Source organism: Cygnus olor, chromosome 19, assembly GCF_009769625.2.
Source record: "Cygnus olor isolate bCygOlo1 chromosome 19, bCygOlo1.pri.v2, whole genome shotgun sequence".
NCBI lineage: Eukaryota > Metazoa > Chordata > Aves > Anseriformes > Anatidae > Cygnus > Cygnus olor.
The window spans coordinates 12106755-12130057 of NC_049187.1; the positions used below are offsets into that span (position 1 = coordinate 12106755).

At 38.0% G+C, this 23303-nt stretch overlaps 1 protein-coding gene across 32 annotated transcripts in view; it reads right to left on the reverse strand.

Annotated features, from left to right (window-relative positions):
• Positions 1 to 2181: 2181 nt before the first annotated feature.
• Positions 2182 to 23303, reverse strand: part of GARNL3 (GTPase activating Rap/RanGAP domain like 3) — a 57987-nt gene continuing 36865 nt past the window's right edge. For 14 of the 32 annotated variants that reach the window (XM_040531427.1, XM_040531442.1, XM_040531429.1 and 11 more), the window contains 15 exons: positions 22340 to 22461; positions 21647 to 21751; positions 19735 to 19809; positions 18662 to 18773; positions 17853 to 17951; positions 13428 to 13544; positions 12548 to 12720; positions 12097 to 12255; positions 9996 to 10062; positions 8282 to 8389; positions 7424 to 7542; positions 6865 to 7000; positions 5793 to 6002; positions 4359 to 4470; positions 2182 to 3554 (listed from right to left, as the gene is read on the reverse strand). In XM_040531427.1, the coding sequence (XP_040387361.1) occupies positions 3398 to 3554; positions 4359 to 4470; positions 5793 to 6002; positions 6865 to 7000; positions 7424 to 7542; positions 8282 to 8389; positions 9996 to 10062; positions 12097 to 12255; positions 12548 to 12720; positions 13428 to 13544; positions 17853 to 17951; positions 18662 to 18773; positions 19735 to 19809; positions 21647 to 21751; positions 22340 to 22461 (1871 nt within the window). In that variant the 3' untranslated portion in view covers positions 2182 to 3397. The remainder of the gene's footprint in view (positions 3555 to 4358; positions 4471 to 5792; positions 6003 to 6864; positions 7001 to 7423; positions 7543 to 8281; positions 8390 to 9995; positions 10063 to 12096; positions 12256 to 12547; positions 12721 to 13427; positions 13545 to 17852; positions 17952 to 18661; positions 18774 to 19734; positions 19810 to 21646; positions 21752 to 22339; positions 22462 to 23303) is intronic. The other 18 variants (XM_040531448.1, XM_040531434.1, XM_040531440.1 and 15 more) reach the window with 3 other exon arrangements.

Below are 23303 nucleotides of genomic sequence, written 5' to 3' on the forward strand. Positions count from 1 at the left end.
CTACTTTCTAAGCTTTAATGAGTATACGCATGTTACAAAGAGGAACAGAAATAACATGATTCCAAGGGGCTGTATTAACAAACACTATACCTGTCCATCCCAGTAGCCTTCCAATAAGCCATTTCATGTTTCCTGGTCACCTGACACTGGTTTGAAGACAGATTACAAAGATGTATGAAAAATGTGGCCTTTAGAAATGATGAACAAGAACATATCCATCAATACCACCACTTGGCTTTTGTTTTGATCAAGAGCCTGAATAGGATGGATCTAAGACACTACTTTGAGACAGCCAATGGCTAGAAGCTAGTTCAGAGAACAACGTCTCATCACACTAAGATGCATGTAATTCATGCCACAGTCTGACAAGACTACTCGTATACTGGCTATTTGTCCAGTTTTCCCAGCAGTTTCACATTATTGTGTGATACTTTGTCTTTTAGATACGACAAATGTGAAAAAGAACTTCACACACTGGTTCCTGTGGCTTGTGTCAAACAAAATTCAAGCATAACTACCATGTTCCCTGCCTTCTACCTACGCTCCAGGCTGCTCTTGTACGGTAAGTAGAGAGTAAACTACACATACGTGACCCTAAAGCCTCAGTTACCATACCTAGGAGTCATATAAAACAAAATAATTTTGCCTGATCCCTCCTTCACCTCCTCCTGCTAGGTCCAATATTATTCCCACGTGCCTGCATGACATGGTGGTTGACCACAGAAGTAAATACTCAAGAAGTGACAGTACTGTTAAGGCACTTACTGCATACCTAAGGAATGAAGACAGGCCTTTTTTCCAGTGTTCAGATCCTGCCTGTCCTGTACGAGTAATAGTATTTTAGGTCCGGTAGTTCCCAATGTGACCTGCATAACAGTTTGCATCTGACACATTAAACTATACCATAAAATTCAGACTGGAGGGGAGAGACAAGCCAATTGATATGGGATCTATACTTCCTCCCTCCTAAAACTATTCCAACATCCTCTTCCAGATAAAATAAATACCATGAAGCTAGTCTGATCCTTTTTTTTCTTTTTTGTCTAGCTTAAGCAGTCAGACTTTTGCTGTATTCCTTACAGTACTTTTGCTGCTTGTTAGTATTTGCTAGATGTCATCAATACTGCTATTACAGGCAGAACTCCACACACACACTTCATAGCAATACTTTATTGCCACTGCTGTGGTTTCGCATCCTGACTATCACCCTAGGTCAGTTATAGTCAAGCTTTCTCCATTCTTCTTGATCTCTCTATTGCTCCATCTATAAGGTCTTTCTATGTCTTTCAGGATACCTAAATGTGTGTTTGTTCAGGTTCTTCAAACAAGTTTTCTAATCAACATATGTATACACATGTATATTCAACTACTATCAAGCTATCATTTAATCATGTTAAATCATGCTAGAATAGCAGAGGTGAACCTCTGCAATACGTTTAAAATCTGATATTCTAAAAGTTCAAAGCAAACTTTCCAGTTAAAATTTTATTTTAATTAAAGCCTGAGTTTTGCAGCACACTGGTACAGTCTTCAAAAACACCCACACAACAGAAATAAAAATACTACACTGAGAAACCTGTTTATGGAAAAAGGTGATGCTTCAGCTTTCTAAAAATATCCAAGCCCAAACAGTGCTTCCCCTAAAATTGATTCAATGAGTCCACACAAGTGGTTACAACTTGCAGCAGAATAAGGACTACATGATACTTTGAGACTGACTTTTTTTTTAAACCATAGCTAACCAGATAAGTAGAACAGAATAAATGGATACTGGTGGGTTTTTTTTTGTTTGTTTGTTTGTTTGCTTTCCCCCAGAGACATTCTCAAAAAGAATTACAAGTTTTTGCAAAGACTCTGAGGTGGCACTTCCAGGTGTTTACTAAGGTTCACCCCATACATATTTAGGTGCAAAAATACTAAAGTACAAGTAGCCACTGGTTAATACTGCTTCTGCCCCTGTACTAATTAATGTTTAAAATATTGCTTCTTTTCTTGATCAGCTACTCTGACTGAGAATAAGAAGTAATCTTTTCAGTTAAGGCCTTGCGTATTTTCTTAGGCGGAGAAATAAAGTCATCATATACCATGAAACTTTGCAAAAAAAAAAAGTTTTACAATCAGACAGACTGAAGCAAAAGGCACAAATCACCAGATGTCATGCTTGGACAGGGGAAATCATGACACATAAATGGTATTACAAAATAAATCAAGGATACAGAAATATTTCCACATAAAGAGCAAGAAATACCCTAATAAAGCCCAAATCTTCATATATAAAAAGCCTGGAAGCATCACTTTTTCATGAAAAACAGCAAACCCCTTCAAAAAATTGTCTAAAATTGATTTTTGGCATAGAGGAAAGGGTTAAAAAAAATCAAGCTTTAATGATGAAATACTGTCCTTTAACAAAACGAAAGATCTAATATGACTATTTCATCATAGAAAACTAGCTTCTTGGCAGTAAAACTTCAGCCCGGTCCATTTAGAAAAATATGTTTACTTGGAGCAATGAATTCTATTGTTGGTGTAAAAGCAGACAACAGTTATTTCTGATGCCAGCACAGGAATCTTTGTGTAGTCAGAGAGAAAATCAGGGCACAGGCTTCTGCCTGTAATGAGGAAATATGCAGGTGCACTACAGAAACAGCATTCCAGTAGTGGAGAAATACACTGTATTTTTGACTTTCAATTTTATGGAAGATTTGAAAGCTTGTATTTTCTTATAAAAAGTCCTCCTACTCAAAGATTCTTAATGCCAAAACAGTTTTCAAGTTTCTCTTAAAAAAAAAATGTGCAAGGACAGGTCAGAGAAAAGAAAACAGCACGTTTGTGTTACCTCATCTTTATAGAATAACCATCACTCCTCAGTGAATAAAACACAGCTCCATCATTTCAAGGACAGACTGCACTTGCACTGTCTGGAAAGACCTTGTCTACAAGCATTTTTTTTTTTTTTTTAAGAATGAAAAAACAAAATGAGTGATTTACATTATCAAATTCTTCTTTCTACATGGTGCACACTTGTAAAACAGCTCATGATATTAGTAACAGCAATTAACTTAACTGAATGCCACTTTCATTCAGGTACTTCAAATATAAGAAGCTCAGAATAAATAATACTTTTTACTTCATTTTCAGCCTGAAGCTCTCATTGATTACCTACCTTTAGAATGCCACAAAAAGTAATGTTTCATTAACTGAGATAAGAAAACATACATATGTCAAAGATGTAAGCATCACCAAATCAGGCTAAGCAAGCCAGAACAACATGGGATCTATAAAGATTAATCACCAATACTTCCAGCCACATTTTACCACTAGAAGCAGTGTTTCTGACGTTCCTACAGAGCTCACAGATCTGTAAGAAAAGGTGAAGTAAGGAACAGTCTGTTGGTCTTCACTTCAAGTCAATGATGTCCTCATCGTATAAAGAAGTCAGATGGAACGGATAGCTAGATGGTGAGCTCTCCTCTCTGTTTGCTACAGTATCAGGATCTGAACTAGTGGAAAGATGACGACTCTCAGAAAAGCTTTCAAAAGAGGTTGAGATTAATCTGCAAAGATGAAGACAAAAGTTACTGAGAAACAATACACAGGTAAGGGCAAGCAGGGTCAGTGGCTATTTCTGCATACAATCAAGTTATCCCAAAGGGGGAGACAAACCATTAAAACTGAATTTCTCTCTGTTTTACTCTGCTTCCACACCAGGCTAGCACTGAACCAGAGCCTTGATAACAACTCATATTAAAACAAAGATTACGTACATCAGATTATTGCCCAAAGGTAACATTAATGAACACTCCCCTCCATATAATTCTCAAATAGTGAAATAAATAAAATAAAGTTTTACATTGCAGCAGATTGAAAAAAATAATCTCAGTCTACTGTATCTTGGCTAAATTCTGCTGCTACTTATCACAAATGCAGGTTATAAAAACAAGTAAAAAACAGAATGGCAGGGGGTCTGGTAAGCAGACCCAAATAGACATATGCAATAGCGTTTATTTGCAAAATTCATTTTGGAGATAATGAGACACGAGGAAATGAAGAAAACAGCAAGTGAGTCTGCACAGTGCAGATGTAGTAGGCCTAATGACCATCTCAACTGCACCAGGTCCCCACAAAGTCCCATTTAGCCTTGCTTTGCTCATAACATATCTTTAGCAAAAGGTATAACCATTTCAGTACTGATAGTATTCAGATACTCTCATACACAGTAGGATGAAATTCCCATTAGTATACAAGGGCCTCAGTCAGTCTACGCCCAACTAAGATTAGAGTAAAAAGGTTGAGAAACAATCAGTTCCCAAAATACTTACAGTCTAACTTAGGTTATTTTCTAAAGCCCATATATTTACCTGTCACTACTAGTTGATCTTACCGCTCCCTGCTTGGGATCTGACTGTCTTCGAGGAGCCTTTTTTTGCTTCTGTGCACCTTCCATCTTGGGAATAGGTTCATCCAAAAGGCCTCAATAAAGGAATAAAAGTCTTAATACTCTTAAAAGGAAATAAGACATTCACAAAAACATTGTGATCTCTCTTGATGGTTTTCATTACTAACTAAACAGTTCCTAGCTGGCTTAGAATATGGTTACCTTATCATAGAATCATCATAGAATGGCTTGTGTTGGAAGGGATCTTAAAGATCATCTAACTCCAACCCCCCTGCCATAGACAGGGATGCCACCCACTAGATCAGGTTGGCCAAGGCCCCATCCAGCCTTGCCTTGAACACCTCCAGGGATGGGGCATCGACTTCTCTTGGCAACATGTTCCAGTGCCTCACTACCCTTACAGTGAAGCATTTCCTCCTAATGTCTAGTCTAAATCTATCTTGTTTTAGTTTAAGACCATTCCCCACATCCTATCATTATCTACCCGAGTAAAGAGTCCTCCACCTTTTTTTAAAAGACCCCTTTAATTACTGAAAGGTCACAGTGAGGTCCTCCCTGAAGCCTTCTCTCCTCCAGGCTGAACAGCCCCAGCTCTCTCAGCCTTTCTTCATAGGAAAGGTGCTCCAGTCCTCTGAGCATTTTTGCAGCCCCCCTCTGTACTCACACTAACAGGTCCAAATCTTTCTTGCGCCGGGGGTCCAGACCTGGATGCAGTACTCCAAGTGGGGCCTCACAAGGGCAGAGTAGAGGGGGGACAATCCCCTCCCTTAACCTGCTGGCCACTCCTCTCTTGATGCAGCCCAGGATTCAGTTGGCCTTCTGGCCTGCAAGTGCACACTGCTGGCTCATGTCGAGCCGTTTGTCCACCAGAACCCCCAAGTCCTTCTCTGCAGGACTGCTCTCAATGAGTGCTTCTCCTAGTCTGTCCTCATGTCTGGGATTGCCCCAACCCAGGTGCAGCACCTTGCACTTGAGCTTGCTGAACCTCATTAGGTTCACGTGGGCCCACTTCTCCAGCCTGTCCAGGTCCCTCTGGCTGGCATCTCTTCCTTCTTTGGTATCAACTGCACCACTCAGCTTGGTGTCATCAGCAATTTTGCTAAGGGTGCACTCAATCCCATTCTCTATGTCATTGATGAAGATATTAAACAGTACTGGTTCCAAGAAAGACCCCCCTGAGGGACACCGATTGTCACTGGCCTCCACGTGGAAATAATTCAACCAGAGGCTATCTAGAGTATTTGCGAATAACATTTTCACACTGATTTATTTGTTTCTTTGTACTAATTATTTATGAACACTGGTTGCATAACACTAATCTGACTGTGACTGTCCAAAAAATAGAAATTACATACTTGGTAATTGATATATATACAGAAGAACAAGGGAAGTTTACCTAGCAATTCTTTACGTGTTCTGCTTGCAATTTCTTTAATTTCCATACGAGATAAGGATAGTGAGTGAGTAACAGGAAGAGAGGTAACACCACTAGATGTTGGAGTAGTGATGACTTTGGGAGTCAAAGGTGACTTCAGAGGTCGTTCAATGCTTCGCCCAACTAGATTACTGAGAGGAATTTTGTACAGGTTTTTGCCTGGGATTTCACCTGAAATGCAGAAGGAAAAAAGAACGTTACACTTTCATACCAGTATCAGTTCTAAATACTTCCAATGAAAAGTTATACAGAAAAGTTATAAACATTATGTGGGGAGCTTTTTAACCCAAGTAACAAAGATCTTCCTTGTACTGTATCTTTCAATATAAATAGGCTAGAAGGATGAAGAAATACGACCACATTTTGCAGACAGACAATTTGGCTTACTGAGAAAAGCATACTGACTGTCTTAAAAACTAAAATTCCGACTCCTTTCTCTTTTCCCCTTCTGTCAACAGTGCAGCAGCAGATTTAAACACATCTAAATGAACAAGATCCACATATATCTTGCATTATCTAGTTGGTGTTCCCTTGTTTCTCCACTATTTTTCCCTTGTAGATCGATTGTTCACAGATCATGTTACACCAAATTTACTGTGCATTTATTAACTTTAAATTTATTAACTCTTTTGAGACTAGAAATACTTCTTGCCCTTAGTTTGCATTAGTTTAATTAGCCATTGATAGTTTAGCTGTTCATAAATGAAAGGAATGGCATACATGAAGTCTGAAAGTTTTCCCACAATTTTATACCTCTTCTTGCCTTATAGTCTTGGCCACATTGCCAAATACTCATTAAGCTAGTGAAGCTTAACTCTTCCCCTCCTACAGAAATGATTTCTTCAAAACAGTGCTGCTATTCATTCAGAAGAGATACTATGGGGCAAAAGCTCAGCCAGGTGCTTCAGATCTGTGGATAAAAAGGTTTCCATCTTCCAGACTCTCAGCCATGAAAACAAAATCTTTTACCTGATCAATTTCATTTTACTAAAGATAATAATCGAAGCTTCAAGCTGCCTGGAAACCATGTTACCTTCTGAAGAAGAAAGAGGACATTCTGCCATTTCATAAGCCGTCGGTGTTTGAGGAGAACTCCTTGAACTCATTTCCTTAGAACTGCTATAAGATGATCCCCTTACTGCAGCAGTAGCTTTAAAATAAATATCCGACTGAAATCACAAAGAACTCATCATTAGTACAGCAAAACTTTCTTAAACATTTGCTGAATAAGAGCTCAAATGTTTGTCCACTATGTTCTATTGCCACTGTTGCTGTATTGCTGCTAAGTCAACTAGAGCTGGCCACAGAAAGGCTATCTCACTGTAAATGGGGAGAACTTCTGTGATGTTCAGAAGAGCATTTGCCCCATAAATAACCAAATACTTCAGCTCTGCATTACTGCAAGCAATAAAGGACAGTTAGATCAATTCTGATTCTCATTGTACTCACTACAAGCTAAGAGCACACAGATTAACAGTTAATGCAAATCAGAAAATGTGTCAGTTTTGGTTTGGTTTGGCTTCAGCAACTCTTCATGTGAATTAGGTCCCAACACCTCACAAATAGTCAAACATGCTTTTCTTGTGTCTTACCCTTGATGCTACAAGTTGAAGCTCAGGCACAACTGCTGTGTGGACTAAGTTTCCATTCACCACTAATCGGATCTCAATGGAATCAGTAGTGAAGGCAAGGATATAAGGGAAAGCACAGACTGCAAAGAAACAAGAATTATTTGGCAAGGAAGAATGATTAATGTAAATGTTTCTCAGATGCTCCCTGAAAACAATTCTTGAGTATCTGACCTACTCTGCTATCTCCCTTTCCTATGACAAGGTTTGTCTACTGTACTGACGGACATTCAGATACAACAAGCCTGAAGAAAACTTCGCTCTCCATGCCTGGAAGAATGTAAACTGAACGGAAAATGAAAAACAGAAAAAAGAGAAAAGAAAAAAAAAGGTTTATCAGAGGAAAAACTTGGCCCCAAGGCTCCACTTACTAAAGATACCATATGCAGAATCTTAGCTGAAGTGGCATCATGAATGCAACACGCTTAGAGAATCACAGAATCATCTAGCTTGGAAAAAACTTTCAAGTCAATGAAATACAATCAACCTGACCTACCAAAAGTTCCATCACTAAACCATGGCCCTTGGTGCTATGTCAACACCTCCCTCAAATATCTCCAGCGATAGGGATTCCACCACTTCCCTGGGCAGTCCATTCTAATGGTTAACCACCCTCTCCATGAAGAAATTCTTATTTATAAGAATTTATTAATCCATATTTATTGAATTTTAATATATTAAATATAGATTTATGTATGTTAAATTATTTTTAAATTTATATTTAATCTTATATATTCCTAGCACACATGCTGCAATTCCACCAATGGCCAAGTGCAAGCCTAAATAGTAATGAAAAAAGGGTAAAAAGAGGTATGTTCTTACCAACAGCATAAGGAACTTGATTCCAGCTAAAGTGAAAGTCATAAGCCGATGACTGGATGAACGGAGAACCTCCATTAAAAGGATACACCTTTCTATATTGGCAAACATCTGTAAAAACAAAAGGAAAAAAGAAGCCTCCAATATCTTACAGCGCAAATGACGAACACCAACATTATAGGTAGATTTTACAGAAGTGTGGATAATACACAGATAAATATCAAACACTTACGTAGAAGTCGCTCTATATCTAAACAGATCATAAGGGAAATGTGCTTCCTTTGTGAATACATTTACAAGATAAAAATAAGAGAGCTACATTTTAATAACTTGTCAGATTTCACAAAGTAAGTATTATTCTGTTTCAATAATCATCAGCTCCTTACTTTGTCTATGGATAGAGGAACAGGTAAGAACATTTCTGAAAGTGATGTAAGCAGAGCTGTACCCCTCTGACTGTAAGAACTACCCTTCAAGCAGCCACATACTAGCACAGTTTGTGTTCTTTGAGGATTGTAATACACATGGGATACTACAGATACCAAGATTTCATTAATCATATAACTTGTGAATCTACTTCTTCTCTATTTTTAGGTAAAATCCTTTTTTTTCTGTAATTGGTGTCCCTAAACTGAAACTAACTTTATATCCACAACTGTAAAAAAAGGTCTTGTTTGAAATCCAAACTTAGAACACTGTCGAATCATGTGTTTTCATACTTGTTCCATGATGATACTTTCATAACTGTAAAACTGTCACAAGACCAAAGGAGGTTTCCCTGTGACAGGGCCCTACAAATAGGGATTCAAGTTGCTGCAACCCTGTGCAACAGGCTTTAGGACCTTAGGATCAACCAAGTTTGTTAGCTCTGGCTCTGTGATGAGCCTATTAGAGTAGAACTGATTCTGCACAGAAATACAGGTTTGGGAATTCACGCTACTCTGTCGCAGACCTTTTAGTTCTGAAGCAGTGCTGAGTGAACCAGAACTAGGCAGGATCTGTTAAACTACCAGAACCAATGAGGCCTCACAGAGCATAGAAAGATACACTTTAGAGACTTTTTCCCTGTGGTACCTATCTAACAGCCAATGCTAGAATACGTAGATGTATTTATCCTGTTTCCATCAATGCTCACTTCGGAAAGGCAAATAGGACACGCCATCTGAAACAGAAAGTTGTGCTTTGTCCTTCAGCATCACCTCATAAAGGATGTTTCATATTCATAACTTTGATTTTCCTGAGGACTGAAAGCAAAACTACACGTGTACTGCACAGAAAAGCATATGCATATTAAATCTAAGGCCGTTTTATAAAAAGAGGTTAAGAGAATTACAACCAAAAAATGTGACAGCACAAAGAAGTGTGCAGAAGGAAAGAAAGCACAATGACAGAATGGGAAAGCACAACGAAGAAAAGGGGTGGAATACTAAATTGTACACGTCTTGGAAACACCTAGTGTGTGACCGGGTAAAGAGTAAGATAGATCTGAAGAAATAGGACTTTTGTGAGTAAGGTGGTAATGTCTGTCCAATTACACACACTGCAATAAAACAGTACTTCCATTTCTAGTCCTTCTAATATGCACTTAAATTGAAAGAAATTTATTTTGAAATACTTTCCATTAAACACTGACATTTTAAAATACAGATCTAAGCTCCAATGAAGAAAGAATTACATATTGAGGTATTATCATTTCCAGCCTTCCCTAACTACTTACAGTTATAACATAACAGTAGGCCAGCTTCACCATCTTCATATACATCAATAGCTGCAACAAAATTAACCTGCAATGATAATGGGAAAGGGTAATGATCAGGCAGATGGGATACTGATGTTACTATGACCAGGTTTTGACTAAGAAGCAATCAAATCAGTTGGTGCATAATTACAGATAAAAAAAATACTATTTCTCTTTTGTGATTCATTTTCAGGATGCTGATAGGATGGAAATCACTTTCTTTTGTATTCAATGCTGTATTTCAGTAATGCATATTCACTTCTGTACCTTCAGTATAAATATATACCTACAGTATAAAGTGATACAAACATACCTAACTTACTTGACAATATAAATTTTGGGAAATGGAGTTATTTCAAGATAGCTTTGAATTAACACGCTATGCTAAAAATAGCGATTCTTTCCAAAAAGTGAAATCTAAAAAGCTCCACTGAAAATCATGACAAGCAGAAAGATCGAAAGTGCCAATTATTGGATCAAAACCACTAACAGGTACATTGATTGACGTGGATGTACTTCAAGAATTACTGAATAAGCTGAATTTAGAAACTGAGAACCACTGCTGGATAAACTGTTTTTTGCATAGCATAGGCTACTTATATTCTCATACTTTAATCCTGTATTTGTCTTTTACAGTTAAATTAAAAAAAAACACAAGACACCCATAAGTAGTATATACATTCAGAAAATGAGACCTCCCTGATGAAATACTTAAGATTGGATTAGACAAATGTCTCCTAGACCACACTATTTGCTACTTGGGCAGGGCTGGAGATTGACTACACGAACAGCAGTTCTTTGGCTTTCCTTTGTGCAATAAAGTAGGTGTTCTCTTGATTTAAGACAAATATAGGGCAAGAACTGTTAAACAGACCTGGAAGCTTATATATATCTATACAAAACACATTTTGACCCATCCTTTGTAGCAACTGAAAGACATTTCTGCTTTGTGACCTGTGGAAATAATTTGGTGACCAATTTCAACAACACAAAAATCACTGGCACAGCTCTAATTAACTTCCTGCTTTGTCTGTGTTCTCAAAGGAAATAAGGGTTACTGGGGAGGAGAACAGAGGGGGGTGGTTCTTGTCTGTCCACATTCTTTAATTGTCTTTCCTTCTCATCCAGATTAAAATAGATTCCCATCGCTGTGGAGAAGCTTAACGCTGTATTGCCAATGCTAGGAGTACCAACCCTCTTCATCATCAAATCTGAATAAAAATACAGATGATTTAAAAAAAAAAAAAAAAAAAAACAACAACAAAAATCAACAAGAAGCATCAAATGAAAAGAGACGTCCCTTATATCATTATGAGCAGAGAAGTCAACAGAACACAAAAGAGTAACCCTGTAAAAGGTTCCTTTTTTTTTTAATTACGTTTAAAGTTATACATCCACATCCGTATTAAGAAATTATTAAAATTATCTGATTTTCAAAGATGCTGAAGATCATTATCTTCCCAGCAGCAGGAAACATTTGAACTCTTTTCCAAAAATCAGGATGTTTACTTAAATCCCAACCCTATGTCCTAGTTAGTAAGATACAGTTAATGTATTACTTGGCTGGGCAGCAGTTTAGAACTAAAAGATATACACAAATATTTCAGCTTTAGTACATGCAAATAGGCAAATCTGAATGAGATAATGGTGGCCAAAACCTGAAATTATTTTGCTGCAACCTCCAAAAGAATAAAACACTGAAACCACGAAGAAAAGACAAAAATCAAAATATTGACTAAGAAAGGAGAAAAATGGCTTTGCATTTACATCAACAGCAATATTCCAGAGCTTGAAACACAGGCTCTTTCCTAATGTGTCATACCTTATAACTACCTCTCCTAGGAGTGATTATCATCTCACATCCCAAAAGGAAAAAATGCCTCAGAGTACCCTAGTACTCTGTAGAGTAGAAGTTACAAAAGTGAAAAGTAAAGGAGACATGAGGATCTCCATAAATGCTGCTCCCAGGAGGTCAGCACAGCATGGACCAATTCTGCAATAAAATAGTTTCAATGCTAGAAACGTACAGCACAGCATGGACCAATTCTGCAAGAAAATAGTTTCAATGCTAGAAACTTACTTTGTTTGCTTCAACATGATGCAGTCTATAGGACTCCCCAGTACTCTCATTAACTAAATCAAACTGATGCCGATATGCCACACAGATCATATTGTCACTGTCTCCAGTAGGTCCATCCACCAGTGTCATAACCACTGGAGGGTCAGAAAGGCATATTTCCTATAAGATAAATAATAGTATTACTCTCTTTTTCGGGCACTTAGTGTGAATATTGCATTACTCCATGAATTTACAGGAACATACTCTAAGCAGAGAAACATGATGCAGAACAAGATGACAATTTAAGAAGTCTGAAATATTTCTTTGGCATATAAATGATGATCTCCATCATATTGCTTCTCACATCTGTCTGGAGGTTCCAGAAGATAAAATGTATGCTCTTTGCCTTTTTCCCCCACTAGCTGAGTGCTGCCCAGTCTGTAAAAGTAATTAGTGATTAGATTACACATACCCGGATGTACTGGAACTCGTCTACTGGAGATTCAGGTAATGATAGCAGAGAGCTGCTGGTTACACTGTTGCATGGATTGTATTTCTTTGTGATGAGTAGTAGTTTGTTCCGAATAGCCACAACAATCCTCAGTTCACTGCCATGGTGAGTATTAATGGCATACAAATGGCAGCCTAAGACAAAAAACAATTTAGATTGTAAGTATTTGGGGTAAGGACTGTTTTTTTTTGTTCTGTATTTGTATGATGGTTAGTACAATGGGTATCTGATGCCTGAGCACCACAGAATTACAAACATCTCAACAGGATAATATTAAATTCTAGAAAAAGACAAAAGGCTATAACTCTTTTGAAATCTATTTTCCCCCTTACTCCTTTTGCAAGTAAAAGAGTAAATTTTTTTTTTTTTTTTTTTTTTACTATTCTGCAGTTTCCAGCTTTCCAAGGAAGCTTGATGCTGAAGATCGGAAAACGTTTACATCTACTAAAATAATCTGCAATACCCAAACTATTCTAAGCACTACTAATTTAAAAAGATTTGCCATTGTTCCTCTACCTCATAGTGACCTTTATTTCAGTCTTACATCCATGCATAATTTTTCTTATACGCCTCAATCCTGAAAGCAACATATCTGTTTTCTCCAGAGCTTTTCATCAGCAGTGATTGCCAAGTAACATGGTATTTTTTACCAAGTTCTCAAATGGTAGGCTGGACTGTACCCTATGTTATTTTCACATATAAACTAACAAAGTTTGAATTAACTGTCCAGAGATAAAACTAAAGGTGAATACCTACAACAGCCTCAAGGGAGCTAATAAACCCTGGCAACTACTGGCACAATACCACAGTGGACGCTTTTAACACAAGATAATAAAGCCACCTTTTGTTCTCTCCAATTTATTTTCTCTGCAGTCATATTTGCTTCTTATCATCTGCTTTGTTTCTATATCTTTTTGGACAGCACTCAATCTGAAGACAAGGAGACGAGAGTCTTTCCCTGAAGATGGAGAAAGCCAGGAAACAGCAAATTAGAAAAAAGACAGTGGTGGTTTGAAATTAATACTTCCAAAGAGATGAAGCACCTAACAGACAGAGCATTGCCGTGAAAGAAAAGATAAACAATTTTGCTTCTCTGAGTGTAAGCAGCAATGTGACAGGAAGGAAAGACTGCTTGTGAACTCTATCTAGACTCTACAATTCCAGTAAGCAACCCTTTCAGTTCACTAGCAGAGTTTCCCATCAGATGGTGCTGCAGCAATGAATGATAGGAGCCTCAAAACAGTGAAACCTACACTGCTGGAAGACAGTGAAAATACGATAGATACAAACTAAAGGCAATAGAAGAAGGGTTAACTTTAAATCCTGGAACCATCCAGCCTAGCAGCTGATACCTGCATCTTTAACAGAGTCTGAAAACCTTTTAGATGCGGGCTGGTTTTGCTTATCAGTTCTTCAAAATTAGGCAAGTTAGGTTCAAGGCATATTCCAACTGCAAAAATAATACAGCATCCACCACCATGGCTAAATGTATTTTCCACAAAGATAGACATGAGTAGAATACACAACTCCTAAATTTAAAATAAATAAATAAATAAACGATACACTACTATTTGCAGTTGGAAATAAGCTATTATTAAGAATAGTTTCTCACCTAAAAGCCAAGTTTCTTAAAATGCAAGCAAAGCAAGATTTTCTGACAAAGGTATACTCTTTTACTAGTCTAGCTGGTATAGCTGGAAACATAAGCACACTTTTTTAATATATAGTCAGTGTGGATCCTACCGCAAATACAAAAGCAAGATTACAGTTGCTGCCTTCAATTCTGATAATAGATAAACATGAATCAGGGCAGCTTCTGGAACCTTTATGACCTTCTTTTCCCATAGAAAGTGTAAGAGTAAAGAAGATGCAATGTTTCCTTAAGTCCACCACAACTTGAAACACTGAGCAACCAGCAAATTCTTACTGTTAACACCAATAAAAGGAAAATAAAATATATGCAATCTCTCTCTTTTCAAGAATGTACACACAAGAATGTGTGCTTCTGTGAATGAGTTCATGGAGGAAGAATGGCAAGCAAAATTCACCCTTTTGAAAGGAAGGCGAGAAAACATAAGCTAAATCAAATGTTCAAGAACCGCGTTACTACTCAGTAATTCAGCTTTGTCTCTTTGTCAGGTGTGTCCTATAGGATGCATCCTAGAGATTGCACTCCTCAATGCATTCCTCTTTCAGGATACTAGTTGTTTTGCAGATGTCCCAAACAACCCCACTGCAGTGTTACATCTATCTGGCTGCTCATGAAACTGACCATCATCCAAGCTTTTTTTGATGTCGTTTTTTTTAAGAGAGTTTTTCTTCACCTCCTACAGACTTGATTATTCCAAGTGAAGGAGCTCTTCCTCCTTCCCCCTCACCATATCTAGGTGTTTCACAAAATAAGTTGTAGCAAAAGAATAAACAAACATGTTTGGAGGACAAAGTGGATCCACTTCTATAACTCATCTCTCATTACTAAGACAAATTTAATCAACATTAGAAAAGAGAGCACTGCTACCAAAGCAATTTCTGCATCTGTCATTAATACCAGATGTATTGTTGGTGCCTACAATACCCCCTTCTCTTGGTATGCTGACCTGAAAAATCTCAGTGATATCATTATCTTCAGTTCTAGTTTCACTGTTAACATTTCCTCTCTCCTGGAAATGCACAGGGTACTAGAAAGCAGTGGAAACAGGATTTTCTTCTTAAATGAGCTGCCTTAAAGTGATCTTAACCCTGGCTGTTACAACTGAGTGCTGGATAATACCACATTCTATATGAACATTTTCATAACACAAACATCAGTCTTTCTGCTTGAGTCTTAAAATATCACTTTTACATTGATGCACTTGAAGTACATCAGAAGGATGCATTTAAAGTACATACAAAGTTAACCTTGAAACATATTATTATATCCTAAAAACCCATATAGTCTTTAATACCAATTTGTACACCCAATATAAGATTGCTTTTACCCATCTAACTCATTATTTTTCTCATTTTCCTTTATCAGCCAACATCAGTCATCATGGGGATAGGAAGAGGGTCTCCAGAAGACCATATGGAAAACTAGACTAAGGCATAGTCTGAAAATAATGGGCAACGATAGCTTTTCTTCCACTCCAGATCTCAATTTCACTATGGTATACAAATGCAAAATAAGAGGCAAGGATACTAGCAAGAACAAAAGAACTTTCTCTCTTCTAAATGATTCAGAAAGCACCCACAACAGCAGTCAAAAATCTCTGCAACTTTTTACACAAAAAGTCTTTATCAAAATATGCTTGAAGCATCAGGAATTGATGCCAGTAATGCCTAATCGTGTTACCTCAAAATGCTTGTAACATCTCTCTCTTCAGGTTTAACCAATCATTACAGCGTTTTGACTATTAAATACAATTATCTATTCTAGAAGCTTCATAAACTAAGCTTCAGATACAACTACCCTTTTCAGATCTTCAAAAATGTCACCCACCCACCAGGTGTCTTCAGAGATGACTGCAAATGCCTCTCGGGTAATCTCAGCTGGTTCTGCAAGGGTTCCAGGATGAACTTCATCAGGTCCAGCCAAAATGGGCAACTCCCAATGATGTAAAAGGAACCACATTTTACCCTTAGTTTAGGTAAATGTAACTTCAGCTAATATTGAGCAAACAGACATAATGTGGTAAAAAACAATAAAACAATCATATTTGTAATTCTTTTATCTGTGTTACACATACAGATCTTGTTCTTGCACTGTGCACATTCACTTCGTGAAATTCAATCGCAGACTTCTGAGTAAAAAGTACCTAATTGAAAAAGTGCATCTTTTAGGGACATTTAATCCTTTTGAAATGAGGGTAAAAAAAAGAAGTCGTTTGGACTGACGGGTTTTAAGTGTTTTTTTATACCAGAACACTCAAGAAAATATAATCTATAGCACTAGAATGTGGTTACACATCACAGAACAAAAACCAGTAACACATTTGGTAGAACAGTGACAGCATAAGTAATTTCCTCCACATTTTGTACAACTGAACAAACACATTATTCAGCTAGGGAGATTTCCAAAGAGTGTTGAGTTCTAACAGTAGCTGGAGACCAACTATATACTGGTGGATGACAAATCTGACATGAGCCAGTAATGTCTACCTTCAGCCTAGAAAGTTATTCATATTCTGTGCTGCACAAAAAGAAGTGTGGCCCAGCAGGTCGAGGGAAGTGATACTCCCCCACTCCACACTGCCCCTGTGAGATACAACCTGGAGTACTATGTTCACCTCTGGTGCCCCCAGCACAAGAAGGACATGGACCTGCTAAAGTGGATCCAGAGAACGGTCACAAAAATGATCAGAGGGCTGGAACACCTACAAGAAAGGCTGAGAAAGCTGTGTTCTTTTAGCCTGGATAAGAGAATGCTCTGGGGAGACATTATTGTGGCCTTTCAATACTTAAAGGGGGCTTATAAGAAAGACAGAGACTTTTTACAAGGGCACGTAGTGACAGCACAAGGCATAATAGTTTCAAATTGAAAGACAGTAGATTTAGATTAGATATAAAGAAGAAATTCTTCACTATGAGAGTGGTTAGGCACTGGAACAGGTTGCCCAGAGAAGATGTGGATGTCCCATCCTTGGAAGTGTTCAAGGTCAGGCTGGATGAGGCTTTGGGCAACCACATCTACTGAAAGATGTACCTGACCATGGCAGGGAGGTCGGACTAAAAGGTCTTGAAAAGTTGTTTACAACCAAAACCATTTGATGATATGTCCAGTTTCAGGTTTGCTCTGAAGCATGATTCTGAGCATCTAGAGACTTTTTTTCCACACTTTTTAGAAACAAACAACAGTAGTTGTTGTATGCACTCCCTTATTCTAAATGAGGCATCTAATGCACTTGCCACTGATAAGAACATGATTGCCTCATGACACTTACAAACCCTAAAGCCTTAGGGCATGTACGTAAGTTAGCACCATGTGAGCAGCCCAGAGGAAATCAGAAAAGGGAAAGGGGTGGAAGGATCTGAAAAGGAGAACCAACAAACTCAGAGCTCAGAAACCTAACAACAACAATTTAAGAATAGCTATGTGATGTGACAAAAGGCAATTATATAAATCTAGTGCTGTGGGAATTAAAATTCTACAGCATGTTTCCCAGTTAAAAAACAAAAACAACTCTTAAAGAAGAGCAGCTAAGACATTCCCTCCTACTGATATGTCTGCCAAATAAACAGTTAAACAGACATATTCATATGAGAACCAAATAACAAGGACCTCTCCTACCTTTGTCTGTTCGGGCAATCAAAAGATCCAGAGCTTCCAACACATGCATCTGCTTTATTTGGAGCGTTTTATCAAATACTTGAACTGATGGCTGACCATCTAAAAAGAAAACACACGTATTTCTTTACAATTCTGCTAAAATTTGGTAGTCAATGGTTCTGAACTATTTCTTTCTAATAAAATAAGTCTTGTTTTTTCTCATGAAAATGAAACATCCTGCACAAAGCTCGTATGTATGCTGCAGCATCATAACCAGTACTTCCCTATTGGAGTGTTTTATCATTGCCATGGATGAAATTACGCAACTGAAGCCCAAAAGGGACCTTTCTTTGGAAAGTTTGAAAATTTTCACTGAGAACTAACTTCATTCCCTTAGTCCCAATGGCCTTATGTGGCACACAGAAGATATGAGGTTAAACTAGTAAAAGCACTGCTACGGAAGAAACAGGCTTTCAACACCACATAAGCCTTGTGCTTCATGTTCATTAGTATTATCAAGGGCTAAAAAATCCAGACACTCCTTGAGTTTGGGTTTGACTTCATAAATCTTTTCAGATGGTCAAGATAACAGCACCTGAAATAACAAAATATTCAGAAATCTGCATGAAAATTGGCTCCAAATAAGGATTCTGATGCAGAGAAAAAATCTGCAACTAGATTACATAAATGTAATAGATTCACTTGGATTGGTACTATCCTTGCAGGTGAGGACTTACCAATTACCTAAACGGAGCTTATGAACATTTATTTTGAAGAAAATGGTCAGATACACAAATAATTGACACAAGAACACAGCATCATTTACTAACCATCAATTAACAAGATGCCAGCATCTGTAGAAACCAACAAGGACTGGCCCCAGGAATCTGCACAGACAACCTCATGAGGAAAATTACTGCAGAAAGATTGGGACTCCCAAGGCTATGATGTAACATAAGGGATACATATTAATTATACTAAGAAATACTGACCATATAGACACGAATGAGATAAGACAATGACATGTAAGAACACTTAAATACTTTTGGCAGGATACATTTCTTAAAAGTATATTTTTTGAATTTGAAATATCAAAATCTAGTTAATTTTCTTGCAGAGAAACACTCTCCCTACCAATTGGACTTGGAGACTAATAAGTATAAGATACACTCTTGGAACACTGGAATTAAAACCCAAGCAGCTGATATTCAGTGCAACCCTGGAAATTTGTTATTAAAAAAATAAAAATACAGACTTAAAATATATGCACCAACATGCATATACAGTTTGATTTCATTTCATGGTTCAGTTTGTGATATTTAGACATGGTACTGCTAAAACTACCTTTCCCCCAAATTGTTCTTTTGTCATGTTCTCTGTACTTACCTCCTAAATTCTGTCCCCTCCCCACCCTCTTCCCCAATATTAAGTATTAAGCTGAAGTCTGAAATTCTACGAGCACTTCTGAAGCTTCTATATATAAGATGCACATAGAAAAACATGGTTTACATTTTTCACTCCTATGCCTTGTAAAAAAAAAAAAAAAGTAGTTACAGGAAATAAAAACGCAACTAAATTTTGCTTTAAACTTGATAAAGATGTTAAAATAATCAAAAGATGATTGCTTATGGAAAACATTATGGTTTTTTTTTCACGAAATATGCTCAGATATAAAAGTATCCAGACTTGCATTAACATGAGAAGTACTACTACCTTCAGGCTCATCCTTTACTCATTTGCTATGGGCTGAAGAATCACTTTAACAGTATACATTACAACTTTGCTGCTATAGTATCTAATCACAAAAGTAAATAAACAATATATAGAACTGATATACAATGCCATACTCAATTGCATTTAGTTTTTTTTTTTGAACTCTCCTTACACAAATGGGTTCACTCACCTCCTTTTTACAAAAGCTGGTGGTTGCCAGGGTAGCTGGTGTATCCCCTTTCACAGTGGTTTTCAATTTCAGCGCCTAATACAAACAGGTATTTTAACTAAATTAAGCTTTTGTCACTAATATATAACCTAAAGCCTAAAAAGAAAGGACAACTTAGGATGACAAAGTAGTTTACAACTTGGAATTCCTATTACAGTTATTAAGAAAGAAGGGGAACTATCTATACCCTGAAGAAAGAATGCACTAATCACTATGGAGCTGCAGCCAAAGCCTACATAGCTTATAAAGAAAAAGGAAGCTCAAAATATGAAGTGTTCAACATAGTAATGAACAGAACGACAGAATGAAATCATAGAATGGCTTGGGTTGGAAGGGACCTCAAAGATCATCCAGTTCCAACCACCCTGCCACAGCCAGGGACACCACTCACTAGATCAGGTTGCTCAGGGCCTCGTCCAATCTGGTCTTGAACACCTCCAATGATGAGGCATCCACATCTTCTCTCAGCAACCTGTTCCAGTGCCTCGCCACCCTCCAAGTGAAGAATTTCCCCCTAACCTCTAATCTAAGTCTCACCTCTTTTAGTTTAAAGCCATTCCCCCTCATCCTGTCTTCATCTGATTGAGCATAGTTGTTCCCCATCTTTTTTTTTTTACGCCCCCTTTAAGCATTGCAAGGTTGCAATGAGGTCACCCCGGAGCCTTCTCTTCTGTAGGTTGAAAAGCCCCAGCCCTCTCAGCCTTTCTTCATCGGAGAAGTGTTCCAGCCCCTTGAGCACTTTTGTAGCCCCCCTCTGGACCCGCTCTTAAAAGATAAATGTCCTTCTTGTTCTGGGGACCCCCAGACCTGGATGCAGTACTCCAAGTGGGGCCTCACAAGGACAGAATAGAGGGGGACAATCCCCTCCCTTAACCTGCTGGCCACTCCTCTGTTGATGCAGCCCAGGATTCAGTTGGCATTCTGGCCTGAAAGCATGCACTCCTGGCTCATGTCAAGCTTTTCATCCACCAGAACCCCCAAGTCCTTCTCTGCAGGACTGCTCTCAATGAGTGCTTCTCCTAGTCTGTCCTCATGTCTGGGATTGCCCCAACCCAGGTGCAGCACCTTGCACATGGACTTGTTGAACCTCATTAGGTTCACATGGGCCCACTTCTCCAGCCTGTCCAGGTCCCTCTGGCTGGCATCCTTTCCTTCTACAGCAAAGTCTTGTAGCTTTTTTTTTTTTTTTTTAAACTGTTTGGAAACAGAAGTGCTGAGGTACTAAAAGGCCAACTCTTGTTCTTACCCCTGCCATCAGAGTGGTCCCAAAGAGTGTTTATCAATATGGTGATAGGCATTTTATATATATAAATATAAATGAGCTTTGTGTCAGCTTGGTGTCATCTGCAAATTTGCTAAGGGTGTACTCAATCCCACTGTCTATGTCACTGATATAAATATTAAACAGTACCCGTCCCAAAACAGATCCCTGAGGTACACCACTCGTCACCGGCTTCCACTTGGACATAGAGCCTCTGACACATCTACACAATTCATTCTGTAGGTCAGCTGATCAGAGGAACCTTTTATCAGTTACATAAGCTGGCCTTTCACTTGCAAAAGCATTTAGCAAACCACTAAATCAAACTACACAGATACACACTGCTACAGGGGTGGTGCCAAAAGACACACGGTCACAGTATCATGAATTCTTCAGCTACGTATAACTGAAAGTGTTCTGATTCTAAAAGGGCTAAACACTCCAGCGAAATACCATATAAACATAGTTCCACTCAGATAGAGAATAAAGCTGTTTAAGATATCTTATATATCTTCATTGCTAGTATTTACAGCACACCAAAATCCAGTATGCCTATAAAGTGATGACACAGTCTTTGTAAACATAGATGCATACTTGCTGAATTGATCCCACCTGACCAAGTCGGACAAATTCTGCTTGCCGAGCTTCTTCTTTTTTCCGTGTTGATTTTGGGGACTCTGGCAACACATCACTGAAAGACCTTCTATTGAGCATGTTCTAAAACAGAAAAAATTGTTTTTGTTTTAAAATTAAATCAAAAGTTTTCATATTTTTTTTAATTTTAGTCAATTTAATACAATACCATTTACATTGTCTGCTTTTTTTAATATACTTTCCTGTCCTGATGAATCTAACTGTATTGCTTCTCAGAGAACAGTAATCACTATTTTTCCAATCGTTGACTTTTTTTTTTTTTTTTTTTTTTTTTACTTTCCTACTTGTCATCCTTTACCACTTTCATACTATACAATTACAACAAAGGTTGCAGACATAGAATCATAAAGGTTAGAAAAGACCTCCAAGATCATCTGGTCCAACCATCCTCCTACCACCAATATTACCCATTAAACCACGTTCCTAAGTACCACCTCCTATCCTGTCAGTCTTCTTGTCAGTCAGGACAGTCTGTCAGTTTTCATATAACTGTAAAACAAACTATGTCACTATTAGTATTTAGCCTAGTGTACACAATCCAGTGCTCATCAGGATTACAGCCTTTTAAAGCAACAGAACATTCAACATACTAGTGAAAGCAGGAGAGAACATACGAGAGGCACAGAGATCACTTTTGACTTTCTGACTTACATTTACCTTGTGTAGATCAGGCATCAGGTCCTGGTATAAAGAGCGGATCAGCATGTCTAGAGTGCGCTGACGTTTTTGAGAAAATGTTGGGGTTTCCAAGGTGGCTTTTTCACCATTTATTACTAAAATATAATGGAAAAGAAGATACGTTACTTTAATGTGCTTTGCTATTTTCCACTGACTCTATCTTGCCTCTATATAAATATAACCAGTTTTCCCGTAGTAACTTAGTTTCACCACTTTTTGCATGTTTTTTAGTAAGTGACAATCCCTCAAGCTTAAAAGGAAATAAAGACTAATAGCAGTATTCTACAAGGCACCCCAATAACCTCCTGATACAAAAATTAAAGACAAACTACTCATCAATTTAAGTGCTAAACCAACTTAAATATTTGTTAGCAATGTGTGCAAAAGAAGTTACTAGTAAAGTTCCTGTCAGGTAAGTGTGTAATTGTAATCCTTATGATTATGTTAGATGTCTGTTATTGACCTCCCAGTCAGGACAACAAGGCCAATGAAGCCTTACTTCAGCTGCTCAAAGATGTCTCAGGCCAACAAAACCTGATCTTCAAGGGTAACTTCAATTACCTGGACACTTGTTGGGAACACAACACAGCAGTGCACAGATCCTCCATCAGGTCCCTGGAATGCATTAAGGACTGCTTCCTGCTACACGTGCTGGACATGCCAAAGGTGCACTAGGTTTACTGCCCGCAAACTGTGACCTTGACAACACAACTACCAATGATAGACTTGGATACAGAAATCCTAACACTGAACTTTAAGAGCCTGTTGAGCACACCGAAGACCAGCAATAGGACAAAGATTCTGGATTTTAGAAGAGCCAAATTCAATATGCTCAGAGCCCAGCTTTGAGGGATTTCATGGGAAGCATGCAAGGAGGGCAAAGGAGCTTGTGAGCGCTGGGATTTATTTGAGAACAACCTCCTGGAAGCACAAGAAC